This window comes from Mastomys coucha, unplaced genomic scaffold (assembly GCF_008632895.1).
Source record: "Mastomys coucha isolate ucsf_1 unplaced genomic scaffold, UCSF_Mcou_1 pScaffold20, whole genome shotgun sequence".
NCBI lineage: Eukaryota > Metazoa > Chordata > Mammalia > Rodentia > Muridae > Mastomys > Mastomys coucha.
Window position 1 is genome coordinate 34051739 of NW_022196903.1, and position 14680 is coordinate 34066418.

A 14680-nucleotide genomic window follows, 5' to 3' on the forward strand; every position below is an offset into this window, starting at 1 on the left:
TCTCCACACTGCTCTCCCAGCCCTGAGGTTCTAGAGGTGCACATTGCCATATCCAGCTTTCTTTACAGGAATGCTGGGGACCAGAACTCAGGTTGTCATGCGTATATGACAGGTACTTTGCCAATTGGGCCACCTCACTGGCCCCTCACTTCTTATTTTTTCCCCTATTTGGTGATAGGGAAAATGATTTTTAAAATGAACACCACTTTGGCTTATGAAAGTTGAGTCAGAATGCTAGAGCAAACTCAGCTGCTTTTTTTTCTTTTTTTTTAAATGTTATATCCCTTTTAAAGTCTGACCCACGGTGCTCTGAACAGGCTATACCAGCCATCCAGGTACACCCAGGAACATGTCATCTCACACACAGGAAGCATGCCTGGTGGCCCCGCAATTACTCAACTTTACTGTGTACAGTTGGTCTCTAGTTACAGTGGTACCTAAGCTGGGGGAGGGACGCCTGACCCAATGCTAACGCCGACTCCTTTGCCCAACCCACTCAAACCTCTTCTCCATCCACCTACTTGGACGAACTCTGGCTCATCTTCAGAAACTCAGTTTAGGAACCATCTCTGGGAATTTTTCATGTCACCCTCCAGACACTGACCTAGGCATCCCCTCTGATGTCACTCATGCTGGCCAGAACATCCTGCTGTGTGCTAATTGCCATTCTGTTACCCCCATCAGATGAACCTTCCCTCCGCTTTCCCCCACAAGGCAGGTACTGGGTCTTGGTGGGTTGGTCCTTCCTATGACCATAAAGATAAAACCACATCTGTAAGCACTTCTCTGGCCAGAGCTCACCAGCATCAGGTGACTGGCTGGGAGGCTGTCTCTGCTTCTCAGATGCTATATCTGCTGAACTTCCTCATACAAAGTTCAGGCTTCCTGAAGCAGGATTAATTATTCCCACAGTCTCACAAACATCTGCTTACTCTTCCAGTGTAGAATTAGTATAAATGTCTTTGTTCTAAAATGCTGATCTCTCACGTTTGGAAAACTCGGCCATTTCCCTCTCTGTTTTACTGCTGGATCTCAGGAGCCTTCGTTATTGTATTGACATTTATTGACCTGAGTCAGCGACTGTATTTCATCTAAATTTCCAGTTCTGGGACAAGGTGGCAGTCCACAAGTGTTGATGGGAAGAGCTTTGGTGGCACTTTACTGCAGATCTACGATTGCTTACCGTTGGAGCGTGTGCTCTCCAATCTCTATGTGTTATCTCCCCACTTAGCATTTACCTTTCACCCTAAACCACTGTGAGTTCTTTTGTGGGGTTGGAGAGATGGGTAATATCAATGTCATAGTTTAAAGCAGTTTTGTTTGCTCCTTCCTAGGTACTATCTTGGCCGTAGGATGTACGTTGTCATTTCGGAGCCAGACATGATCAAGCAGGTGTTGGTTGAGAACTTCAGTAACTTTTCCAACAGAATGGTATGTAGTTGCCTCTATGTGTATGGATGGGAATGGGGTCATCCTTATGCATATGAGTATGGAGGGGTGGCCTGCGATGGTTAACCTTAGTTGACAGTCTGACACACTTAGAAAAAGGGAACCTCAGTCGGGTGGTGGTGGCGCACGCCTTTAATCCCAGCAGTTGGGAGGCAGAGGCAGGCAGATTTCTGAGTTCGAGGCCAGCCTAGTCTACACAGTGAGTTCCAGGACAGCCAGGACTATATGGAGAAACCTTGTGGGGGCATTTTCTTGATTGTTAGTTGATGTTAGATGTCCCAACCTACTGTGGGCAGTTTCATCCCTAGACAAGTAGCCCTGTATTTTATAAGAAAGGTAGGTGGGCATAAGCCTGGAAGCAAGCCAGCAAGCAGTGTTCCTCCATGATCTCTGCTTCAGTTCCTGCCTCCAGATTCCTGCCTTGAGCTCCTGCCCTGACGTCGATTGATAGGGGAAGTTGTAAGTTGAAATAAACCCTTTCCTCTCTACATTGCTTTTGTCGGGGTGCTCATCACACCAACAAGGATATTAGTTATTTTTGTTGTTGCTGCTGCTGATAAGACACCATGTTCAAAAGCAATTTCTAGAAGAAAGTGTTTAGTTTAGCTTACAGTTCTAGATAAGATTTGAATCCATCATGGCAGGGGGAGCATGGCAGCAAGCAGCAGACATGGTGGCCAGATAGGGAAGCTGAGAGCTGACATCTTCAAATGGAAGCATGAAGCAGAGAGATAACAGGAAGTGAAGTGATACTACAAACACTGAAGGCCCTTCTGCCAGTGACGGACTTCTCCTAGTAAGATTTCACAAAGGTTCCACAACTTCTCCAAACAGCACCCGTGACTGGGGACCAAGTGTTCAAATATCAGAGCCTCTGGGGGGTATTCTTATTCAACCCACCACAAACAAGAAGCAAGTTAAACAGCTTCTATGGGTCTGAGGTCTGCTCCCCTCAAAACTTCTCGAAAAGTTTCTGAGAAATGTCCACAATGGCTGCAAAGATGGCATTTATACCTAGGAAACACTCCAAGAAAACTAGAGCAGAAGAGAAATTGGAGCTGGTAGAAATGCTACAGCCAGGGGAGTTGGCTAAAGCTGTGTTCAAAAGCTAGAGGAGCCACGGGGCACAGGCCACGTGACTGAGAAACACCAAGCAAGGTTAATAAATAGCAGCGGGAGAGCAAGCTTTGAGGGTCTGTGCTTACATCTTTCTCAGGAAGCATGTAAGCTACAGAATAAAGATAAACAATATCAGTAGGGAAATTAGCCTCCATGGATTAACAGCAGGAGTCTACAGAGGACCCCTGTGCCAGTTCAAGTCTCCAGCCCACTTCTGCTTTTTACCTCTAACGAACAAATTCCAAATAGAAGAAATGACAGTGCTTAGTATTTGCCCATATTTCCTCAAAGATTCTAACAAAGGAGGTTAGTGACCTTCATGTTGATTCATAGAGAGAGTCTCGGGTGAATTAATAAACAGATGCTTGTGCAAATTTTGACAACCATAGAACCAACCATTTCTTACCGGGTCAAATTAAAAACTCTGTGTGTGTGTGTGTGTGTGTGTGTGTGTGTGTGTGTGTGAGAGAGAGAGAGAGAGAGAGAGAGAGAGAGAGAGAGAGAGAGAGAGGGAGGGAGGGAGGAAGGGGGCATGTACATGTTTAAGTGTACGAGTGTGGGTGCATGCAGGCGACAGAGTATGTATAAAGATGTAGAGATCAGAGGACAACCCCAGGCATCTGTCTATTCCTGCCTTCCACCTTACATGAAACAGAAGCTCTTGTCATTTTCTGCTGCATACACCAAACTAGCTGGCAGTGAACCTGTAGGGATTCTCTCGCCTTCACCTCCCATCTTGTAGAAACACTGGGATTGAAGACATGTGCTGCTGAGTCTGACTTTACAGGGGTCTGTGGGCACACAGGTCCTCACATACGCACACAGCCAGCGTGTTAGCCACTGAGTCATCACCCCAGCCCCAGGTTTCCCTTGCCATTCTTGCAGAGATGGTAGGTAATGCATTCATTGGTTTGATGACTATAGCAACCCTGTGCACACCTGCCATAGGACAGGCACAGCGAGGATGCTGAGTCTAAAGAGGAAGAAGACAGCGTCTTGACCTCAGGTCTCGTGAAGGAAACAGACCAGTGGAGACATTTGCAGCACACATGGGTAGCTCACACAGCGGCACGTCAGGGTCATCCAGGGTTCAGGTGGGAAAAATTACTTAAGGCTGCACGACGCTCGAGATGGATCCTCCGCCTTCTCTACTGGGCGAGCACTCCAGAGTGGGTTTTTGATCATCATAAGAATGCACGAGAGGTGGACAGATTCAGCTCTTCAAAGCACTTGCTGCTTTCGCAGAGGAACTGGGCTTGGCTTTCAGCACCCACATGACAGCGTGCATTTCCCTGTGATTCCAGTTCTAGGGGATCTAACGCCATCTTCTGGCCTCTGCTGGCTCTGTAACCCATGTGGTGCTGGACAAACATGCAGGCAAAACACTCATACACATAAAATAAAAATAATATATAAGATTGATACAGTGAGCCTGTCCATTTCACAGACAAAGAAACTGGGGCCCATAAAGGTCCCATGGCCAGCCTAGTCACAGACTAACTTGAGGATAGGCAGAGGTATGAAGGCCACTTCCCACTTCAAGTCCAACCCTCTCTATATATCGCTACCACAACAGGAGTCTCGGGTGACATTTCTACACATCAAAGCTCAACGGAGTAACTGACCACTCACTCGAAACCCCAAATGAGCTCATCTTCTAGTCTCAGAACACTGTGCCCAGCTCCACGTCCCACATGGCAGAAAGGTGACCACTTGGCACCGTGCCTCCATGTCCTTGGAGTGGCTAAAGGAGTCACCGTAGCTACTCCCTGCTGCTCTGAGAATGATCGTTCTTTCACCCAAAGACCCTTCGTTGGCAAGCTCTGGCTTGAAAGGCTGCGCCTGATGCTTCCACCCAGGCTTGCAAGTTAAGAGCACAAACCCTCAGGGTCACACCCACACAGGCAACAAGGACCTCCAGGCTCCTGCCGTGCTTCTTGAGCCATCCCCCCCCCCCGAAGGTGACATGGGCGTCAGAGTTGTGAGTCTCTATGTGACTTCACACCACACCTGCGACAGTTGTAGGGCAGGAGAGCTGGCCCCAAAGGAGGTTGCTCTCTGATGGGCATGTGTGGTACAAAGAGATCCAGCGCACTGTTGTAGCAGAAACCACTAAATAAAGTTGCCCTTGGCTTCTGTAGCTTCTCTTGCACACTATTTTTTGGCCCTCTTTAATTTCCTTCTCCAAAACTAGGTCATGGGTCCCACATTCCAGATTAAGGCCCAGCCTTCCCTTGCATTCAACAAAGGAGGGAGAGCTCAGGTTTTGAAGTCCTCCAGGAAAATGGAAGAGCATCTGCAGCTCAGAGACAATTCCCATGTACCAACCTAAGTCACCCTGGTCTCTCTAGTCTCTCCCTCGTCTCCCCGCCTGCCCCCAGATCGTTGCACATGCTGATAATTCCTACAATGAGAGGTAATATAATAACAAGGCTTGTGCTCATTAGCAACGTGAGCTCCTAACCTCTTAAAGCCTCTTGTCCCTCCTCTGGAAACTGAGGCTAGACAAGCTACCTTACTAGGCTGTTGTTAAGTTAGATGGGGTGGCTCATACAAGCTGTGGCCCTGAGCAGCGGGTGGCAGATCCCTCCTCTTCACCTGTGCAAAAGCTCTTCGAGGTTCTCAGACTCTGCCTCCTCCAGGAAGCCTTCCCTGCTTCCCCTTACATTTTCCTCTTCATTCACTTACATCAGCCATCTTCATGATTGATCCCATCTGGGACGTCTGGCTTTTCTCCTGCCTCAGCAATTTATTTTTCAAGCCTAGGGACTGTTCTTTTTCTACGCCCCCTTTGTGGTCCAAACACATAGCGACTGTGATGGTTTGCCTGTGAAGTGCCTCCCAGCATGCCCATGTGTTTGTTGACTTGTTCTTGGTCCCTGGAGAGTGGGTCTTAGCAACTAGAAGGCTGTCTGTCTCAGCTTCTGGCCTACCAAGATATGACCAAGTAGCTTCATGCTCCTGCCACAGCATGGTGAACTGCTATCAATAACCACAGTTTCTCTCCATGAGGGAGAATCAATCAGTAAGAATAAGTTATCTCATCTCGGGTCAGGTATTTGGCCATGGCAATGAGAAAGGAAGTGATATAACATCTCTTCTGAATCCAAGTGGAATATTCAAATGTCTCCAGCAGCTGGATCTTCACTGCAGTGTGAGGGATGCCTGAACCTCCAGCAGCTGGATCTTCACTGCAGTGTGAGGGATGCCCGAACCTGGGGAGTCCCTATCTCCTTCCAGCAAGGTCATTCACAAAGACCCACCATAGATTAAATCTCTAGGAAACCCTGGAGATAATCTTCCATCTGCGATGACTCTGCTTATCTTCAGCTCTGTTTATGGTCTTTAAAGCAATTCCATATTCATGATAAAACAACCCTAGTGACTCACTTTAAAACAAAACAAAACAAAAACACACACACACACACACACAGTAATTAGAGTGGGATTTTCTCACAGGTTTCTGAAAGTCAAATTAAACCCGGTTCTGTGGTTCCCTCTTTTCCATATGCTTATTTATCTCCTCAAAGAACTCAAGGAGATTAGTGAGGCGTGATTTTCCCCCACCAACACCATGCCTCCTTCCCTTTAATAAGCCATGTTTACTTAAGTGTTCAGCTTTATTATACATTCACTCGGTAAACATTAAACGCTTACTCCATGTGAGCGTCTACCAAGAGGTCCCCTGTGATACAGAAACACTTTGGCATATTAGTTTGATGCATTAAATGAAAAGGAACTTAAATAACACATAGCTTCATTTTCCACCGTTGAGAGCCCATTGCTGCTCACACATCCAATTTTTGAGTCATGTAGCTTCAAGGACAAGCTGGTAGAGGGTGGCTGCGTGAAGCGCAGGAATTTGATGTGAGCTGTGAGCTGCTCACGAGGGACCCGTGGAGCTGAGGTGACATGACAGGGGACTCAAACACACATCAGTTCTGAGTAAATATTGAATCCAAAAAAAAAAATCATTGAATGTTGAATGCAGTATTCTTTTTCAGCTGGGCATGGAGGCACATGCTTACAATTCCTGTACTCAGGAGACTGAAGTGGGATAGTCACAAGTTCAAAGCGAGTGGGATAGTCACATGTTTCTGAGCCATATGAAGAGAGTCTGTCTTATAAGAAGAGGTTGGGGACATAATTCTTTTTTTTTTTTTTTTCAAACTCTAAAATGCTGGGCTGAATAGACCACAAGTGTCCAGACTCAAGAGTGACAGCCTCACGCCACATTTTCCCTCAGATTTTTTTGTGAGGCATATCATGGCCCCATCTTGTCCTTATCCCTCCTCCTCTGTTGGCACTCCTGGTACTTCCTGAGACAGTTCTACTAAACCTTGAACCCAGAGATGATCATTAAGCCCAAATCAGTCTTCTTAGAATTTATAGAACCTCCATCGCCCCAGCAGCTTGAATCTAAGGGATTTTTGCTTATTTTTTATTCCTCCTTTATATTTTTACTCCTTCTTCTTGGTTACCCTGTACTTAATGAACTTGAGGGTGGCTTGTTTTGTTTTGAATACCAATGGAAACTGGAGCTGAGTCCACACGAGCTGGCAGAAATGTCCACAACTCGTGATGGAATGTTTCTTGAGAAGGGTGATAAGGTCAGCTGATCTTTAGCCTATGTTTGGTTGGTCCAGTTGGAAGGGGATATGAAGGAGGAATGTTTGATCATCTAACATGCTACCCTGGTGATATGAGTTCTCACCCAAAATGGTAGCATGGAGAGCTAGAGCTGTAGACACACTGGTTCCTGTCTTGGCAGCTTGGATATGGAGCAGAGGAGGGAAGAAAAGCCATTGCATACGTGTGGAGGGATGAGTACCAGCCCTCAGGCCCTCATGAATAACTCAGAGATGGCCTCTCTAGGCACAGGTTGAATCACACCCATCTCATCTAAAGCCATGTGATTGATTCAGTGAGTGGGTTTATCTTGGACCATAAACCCTGAGGGCCCTAGATTTAGTCTCTCAAAAGACCACTTCATCTACTCATCCTGTGGCTGTCATACTCCCAAGGATGAGTCACCATGAGACCGCAACGTGGCCACAGAGATGGCTAACATCAGGAGGCAAGTTAGTCCCTGGAAACTTTATCCCTCTGTATCAAAGTGGCACAGTGTTCAGAGAAACCCGGAGGGCAGCAGTCCTGTGAAGTGCTAACTGTCCAGAAAGCTCCATTCAGAGCCACCAGCAGGTCAGACCCACCTGTGCTAGGGTTTTGGGGGTCCCGTGCTAGTCCATTTACCATGAAATTGCCCCTTTTAACCTGTCTTTACCCCCACAACAGGTACCTTTCCTCCCACAGCTTTGACAATCCATTCATTTGCTCCTGGTTCCTGTCTGTCCCTTAAAGGAACTGGCTAAGAAACAGGCTCTCAGATTCCTGTGGTGAGAACAGTTGCTACATAAGCCCCAAGGAAGCTCTTCTCTCTTTGGCCAAGCCTGAAAACTTATTTTTGTTTTTGTTTTTTTCTTTCCTTTTTTTTTTTCTCCTCCCTCCACTTAACTCTCCTTGGACATTTCTTAGGAAAGGTCAACCCAGCCAGGCGTGGTGATGCACACCTTTGATCCCTCAAGAGGCAGAGGCAGGTAGACCTCTGAGTCTGAAGCCATTCTGGTCTATAGAGTCAGTAAGAAAGAAAGTAATAATAATAATTAATTAATAAAGGTCAACCCACATGATAGGCCCAGAGCTCTGAGCAAGGCAATTCTTCCTGACAACTCAGACATCCAGTGAGACCAGTGAGCACCCCAAAATGTGCAGAAGCAACCTTGTCTGTTTGGCTCCTTCTCTTTTTTTTAAGGCAGGCCTCTTTGTTTTTATGTGAAGCACTTGGCAATGCACAATGCACTGGGCATTCTGGGTGAAATCACACCAGGTGGCCAGCCTGTTGCCTCAGAGTTTCCCAACTCCTTGCTTTATCGGAGACACAGCTGGTCCAGGAGATGGCCATTGCATGGGTTTGCACAGCATGATGGGTTAATTCGCACTTAGACATCAACTTTCTAGGGCCTGAGCGCCTGTGAGGCCTAGGATGCAGGAACGGCCAGGGCTAAGTGGCATTGATTTGGATGCTCAAGGTTTTTTTTTTGCCTCACAACACTTCTTTCTAAATTTCAAAATGTTGTTGAAATGATTTTATATTTTTGGTCTTAAAACGTCCTTCCCTTTTACATTTATTTTCCTGTGGGAGAAGGCATGGGGGAGGCTCCCATGGTGTATATGTGGAGGGCAGAGGACAGTTTGTAGGAGTTAGATCTTACCTTCCCACGTGTGTATTTCAGGGATTGACTCGGAACATCAGGCTTGGCAACTGGTACTCTTCCCACTGACCCATCTCATCTGTCTTGTATCTTGGTTCAGTGTGGAATCAAGTTTATTTTTTGAAATAAATGAGTAAAACCTTATTTCTATGATTATGCTTTCTTTCCCTGGCGTTTATGATGGTGGAAGTAGATACCAATGTGTCAACCGGGAAATGAATGTCTAGAGTTTGGGAGATGAATTGTAAATGAGCCCCAGAAGCAAGTGCAGCCTCACCATGGATGTATTCCACGCAGCCAGCTTGGACTGGTTATCTTCCTCTGAGTGACAACACACCCAATAAAAGCAACTTAAAGCAGCAGAGATCTGTCGTTGCTCTCAGTTCCAGGGTGTTGTCTGTCATCCGGGTGGGGGATGGATGCAGGAGCTTGAGGCAGCCAGCCACATCACATCTGATGGCGATCTGTTCATTTTCCTCCTTTCATGCAGCGTGAGACTTCTGTTTCATAGAATGGCACCTCCTGGATTTAGGGTGGGTCTTCCACTTCAGTCAACCCAGTCTAGAAACTCCCTCCCAGCCATGCTCACAGGTTTGCCTCCTAGATGACTCTTGCTCTTGTCAGGTGACAGCTGACGCTAACCACTGGAGAAGTCATTGTACAGGCAAGGGCTGACCCTCATTCTCTCCCACCCTCGTTTCCATTTTCTGCCATTCCCTTTCTTCCCACGCTCCCCTCTTCTTAGCAGTTGCCTATCAGTGAAGTGAAAGCCTTGGTTTAAACTGTAAACTGATTTTTAGCTGTGTGACCTGTCGGTCTTTTGACCTCTCTGTGCCTTGTACTTTTCCTATATGGGTGTTATTAGGCCGGCTAATTAGCAAAGTGTTTGACACAGACAGATCACCTTGGAATCCTACCACATCCCACGAAGCCATTCTAAGCTTCAGATGCTGGGACAAGCTGTCAGGTCCCTTAGGAAAAATGTTATCCCAGCCAAGCACAACAGGCACTGTGTCAGGGACACCCTTGTCCATCTACAGTGCTGTTTTACTTAGGGGCTCTGCAAAGAGCTGTTGAAAATTTCCCACAGGAGAGAGGATTTGACCAGTCCCAGTCTCCTTCCCAACTTGGGAAGAGCCCTTGCTGTCAGGAGCAGGGCTTGTGGAAGGTCTAAGTGTATGGTTTTCTACCCCAAAGTATAAACCACAGCTGGCACAAATCTTTGCATAGATCACAATGATCATATATGTAAATCAACCTAAAGCAGAGAAATTGGAATAACTAAAGTGACAAAATTCTCAAGCCTACTTGAGCCTAGAATCTAACAAGCGAACATGTCAAAGTTTTCACATAATGAGGAGCAAAACAGACAGGACCATGGAGAGCTTCTTCATGTACGTGAGATTATTTGGGAATCAGAAATGTTGGTGGCAGCGGCAACTATGGTACATTATATATTGGGTGGTATTCTGCAACCAACTTGGCAGGCTTAACACTAAACCAGTTGGCAATGCTCAAATAGTGACCTCCCACATGACATGGCATCTCTGCAAATCTTAACCTCCCTCACTCTGCTTGCCTGCACTCTTCTTCCACTTTCTGCCTTATAAGGCTGAGAAGACACAAGGGCCTGTAGGCTCCAAAGAGTGGCCACACCTTTCCAGACCCTGTTGTGAATCCATCTTAGATAAAAGGAGTCAGTTACCCACCTACCCTCCAAGGAAATAGGTGGGAGAGACAAGGAAGCTAGTGTGAGCCAAAGTCAGGGAGATCAGCGGGACACAATGCAGGTGACACGGATGTAGTCATTGAAAGAGGGCAACCTCAGTCATGTGCAGGAGATGGAAAATCTGAGTCCAAAGGAATTTAGTGGTAGAGTGCTTATCTTAGGTCTAATCTATAGAACAGAATAAAAAAAAAAACAAACCACTAAATCAGCCAAGGGAATTAACTTAGCTCTGAAATTGTGGTCCATGTTTGAAAACCATCACCAAAGTGACAGATGTGTAATTCTATCACAGATCACAGTGGATACTTCCTGAGACTGAGCAAGGGCTCTATCAGGAAAGTGGGCCAAGCTTCCTCTCTCCTGCCAGTGATGGCCCAGCACAGCCCAACAAGCTCACTGTTGATTAAAGTCTCTTCAAGTAGAATTGCTGGAGGTTATCCCGGCTCTGAATAGCTACATTGTAGATCCCAGCTTGAAGCCTTCCACTTATACGTGTTGATTCTCATCTGGTGTTTACTCATCTCACTCCAGTCTACACAAACTAAAGATATCTGGCATGCTGCTTATTTATTTATTTTTAGTTAGCATAACTTTAATATAGAATTCTTGATTATAAAAGTCAATGTGCACACTCAGATGACTGCCAGTCAACTCAAGGTTCAGACCCAATTCTATGCTGGGCAGGGGTGGGTGATCACCATATGTTTCTACGCTGAACAGGGGGTCCCCTTATGCTTCTGTGCTGGGCAAGGGGGGGTCCCTGTATGCTTCTTCCCAGTGTTTTCATCCTTGCCCCTCAAGGTGACCACTCTTCTGACCTCTGTTACCACAGACTTGGATATTCCATTCTTTTATCAAGACAGGGTTTCTCTGTGTAGCCCTGGCTGTCCTGGAACTCACTCTGTAGACCAGGCTGGCCTCGAACTCAGAAATCCGCTTGCCTCTGCTTCCCAAGTGCTGGGATGAAAGGCGTGCGCCACCACCACCCAGCTGGATATTCCATTCTTAACTCTTATGTAAATGAAAGGATGGGCCATTCTGTTCTGGCTATTTTTTTTTTCCTCCATGTGTTTGTAAGATTTATCTCTAACCAGGTACTAAAATAAATGCAATCCATCTTGTTTATTGCTGTATAGTTCTCTGATATATGCAAGATCATTTGTTCCTCTGTTGATAGACATGTAGGTAGTTGCTGGGTTTTCTATGTTCTAAGTCAAATTGTTAAGATCGTATTAAGGAAATGCACTTAGGGACATGTTCCTGGGGTCAGAATTGCTGAGTCACGAGAGCAGGTGTGCCCTTGGCTTTCTTGTTTACCATGGATCAGTTTTCATGGCTGAGTCTGCTGTCGCCTCCACAGTCTGAGGCAGAGCTCTCCACCTTACCTGTCCTTCAACCTCTGCTGTTTGCTTTGCTTTCTGGCTGAGTAGTGACATACCATTGCCATTTTAATGTGCATTTCTCTAATGAGCAATGATATTGAGCACTGTTTCATATGCTCACCTGACATTTGAATATCCCTTTTGTGCTAGCAAGGTCTTTGCCCATTTTTTTTTTAAAGTGCTTGACATTTTTTTCTCTGATCAATTAATTGCTGTCCTTATATGATCTGAATCTTTTGTCAGATAAAAGATTTTTTGCAATGGGGATAGCTTCTCCTTGTCTGAAGTTTTCTTGCTTCTTGATTAGTGTGTGTGTGTATGTGTGTGTGTGCCCCCGTGTGCCCATATCCACACACAGCTGTCTATGTGAAAGCCAGAGAGCAGCTTTAGTGCTGTTCCTCCAGAACCACCTTCCTTGTTTTCTAAAACAAGGTCTCTCATTAGTGATTAGTGTAGGCTGCTCCACTCTCCACTGCTGAGACTACAAGTGCACATTACTAGGCTCAGCCATATGGACATCACACCAATCCTGGGCATTGGACTCAGGTCCTCACGACTGTGCAGCAAGTACTTTACCAGCTCAGCTACCTCCCCTGCCCCCTTGATCATTTTCTTAATGTAACCACTTGATAATAAAGTCCAGATTGCCAAACTCTCTCACGGCATTACTTTTGCTGTTCTGTTCAAGAAATCTTGCCCACCTCCAAGTTTTTGAAACTATTCTGTAAGTTTCGCTTGGTTTGCCTTTCACACCATTTCCAGATGACTTTCAGGTGTGAAGTGAGATATGGATCTTGATATTCAAATCATTTGTGAGGATCATTGGTGACGAAGATCATCCAATCCCTGTGTTAGTAAATGGTGTGTGTGTGTGTGTGTGTGTGTGTGAGATTTCTGGATCCTGTTTTGTGCCACTGATTGATGTGTTTGCTCCAGTATATTTGTATACATATAGCTAAATTTGTATGCCCTATTCTATCATTACAATAAATAAATAGACGTATCATTTCTCCTGACTTTCAGGTGCTTTGATCCTTTGCATATATAGTTTTGAGTCACCTTGTCTACTTCTGAAGAATTGACTTATCAACAATCTAGAATTTCTAGATCCATGAGTATATCATGTAGCTCCTCTTCCTCTTAGCAATGCTTTATAATTTTTAGTTTAGAGGTTTTGTACATCATTTGTTAACAATTTTTCCTTAACAACTCAACAATTTTAGAGCTGGGCTTGGTGGCATGTGCCTTTCATCCCAGCACTTGGGAGGCAGAGGCAGAGGCAGAGGCAGACAGATCTCTAAGACTTTGAGACCAGCCTAGTGCATTTAAAAAAAATGAGTTTGTTGTTGTTGTTGTTTTAGTTGCACTCAATAGTCTTACACTTAGTATTAATTCAGAAAGTATGTTGGAAGACACTCCACGAACTTTCTGCTACTTCACTCCATCTATAATAAATACAGCTTTGTTTCTTCTATAAGTTTTATGCATTTCATATCACTTTAGTCATAGTCCACTAAGATTTTGTCTCATGATGGCTATTGAAATTTATTAAATATTTCTTACCTGTTGAGATTGTATACATTCATCTCCTTTATTGTGTTAACAAGGCATATTTGATTGCTTTTCAAGGCCTCCTTGACTAAGCCCCCTTGGATCTTGATGAATAGTCTCTGTCTTGCCATTAAATCATATTAGCTAGGATTTTACATCTGTGTTCAAGAGAAAGTTTTTCTTTCTTACAAGTATCTGATAGATTTGGGATCAGTGTTTGTTGGCTCAAGCAATGGTCGGCTTAACGTCCAATTGTGCTCCTCAGGGCATTAATTTCAGCTTTGATTACTGCAAATCAGTAGTTTATTATGCCAATAACAAATAACAAATGCAACTGGATTAGCCTCAGTATAGAAGCCTATGTTTTTCCGTTTGACTCCAGATTGGTAGTTTATCTGTCTTTGTTCTATCAGCCATAAAAATACCCCAAAGAATTATGTACCCACCCATTATGCCTCTTCCTTCTCCATAAGAATGTCTTGAAGTAGCTCATAAATGCTGTTTCCCACATCTACAAGTCTGTCTCTAGGAAAGAAGACAGAATGAAGTTACTTTGCCACCACTTGCTGTTCATGAACTTGTGCTGACTCCTAAAAACCCTTCTTTAAAAAGTCCTTTAAAAATTATTCTGGCTTATAGATATAAAAAGTGGGAATGAAATGTATTGTTTGTATGAGGGTATGGGATTGAGGTCCAGGCAATGGGGTTTCCCTCATAAGGAGTTTTCAGCTGTGTTCTAGCAGACAAACAAGAAAAGGGATAGGGGTAGGGGATAGGGAGGAGGACCAAGAGTTCCAGGTAACAAGATGGGTTTGGGGAGAAGGCTCAGACCCTTAAGAGAAGATGAAGTGGTCGTGGTATTGGCTGAATGACGTGAAGTTGTCTCAAGTACTGCACGCCAAGGATGTCCTAAGTATCTCAAATGTATCAATGCAATCCTCTCATCTGCTCAATTCAAAACTCTTGGTGTTGTCCTTGACTCTGGTCTTCGTATTAGTCACTGTCTTGTAGAACAAAGCCATGGCAAGAAGAAACTTAAGGAGGAAGTGCTAAGTTTGCCTGACAAGTTGAAGAGTCTACCATAGGGAGAAGGCATGTGTTGGAAACACGAGGCAGCTGGTAATCAGAAACCAGATATAAATACACACACACACACACACAGAGAGAGAGAGAGAGAG

General features: G+C 45.1%; 1 protein-coding gene across 3 annotated transcripts in view; it reads left to right on the forward strand.

Moving 5' to 3' along the window:
* Positions 1 to 14680, forward strand: part of Tbxas1 (thromboxane A synthase 1) — a 175031-nt gene that overhangs the window by 70771 nt on the left and 89580 nt on the right. For all 3 annotated transcript variants that reach the window (XM_031381610.1, XM_031381609.1, XM_031381607.1), the window contains one exon: positions 1335 to 1431. In XM_031381610.1, coding sequence (XP_031237470.1) covers positions 1335 to 1431 — 97 coding nt within the window. The remainder of the gene's footprint in view (positions 1 to 1334; positions 1432 to 14680) is intronic.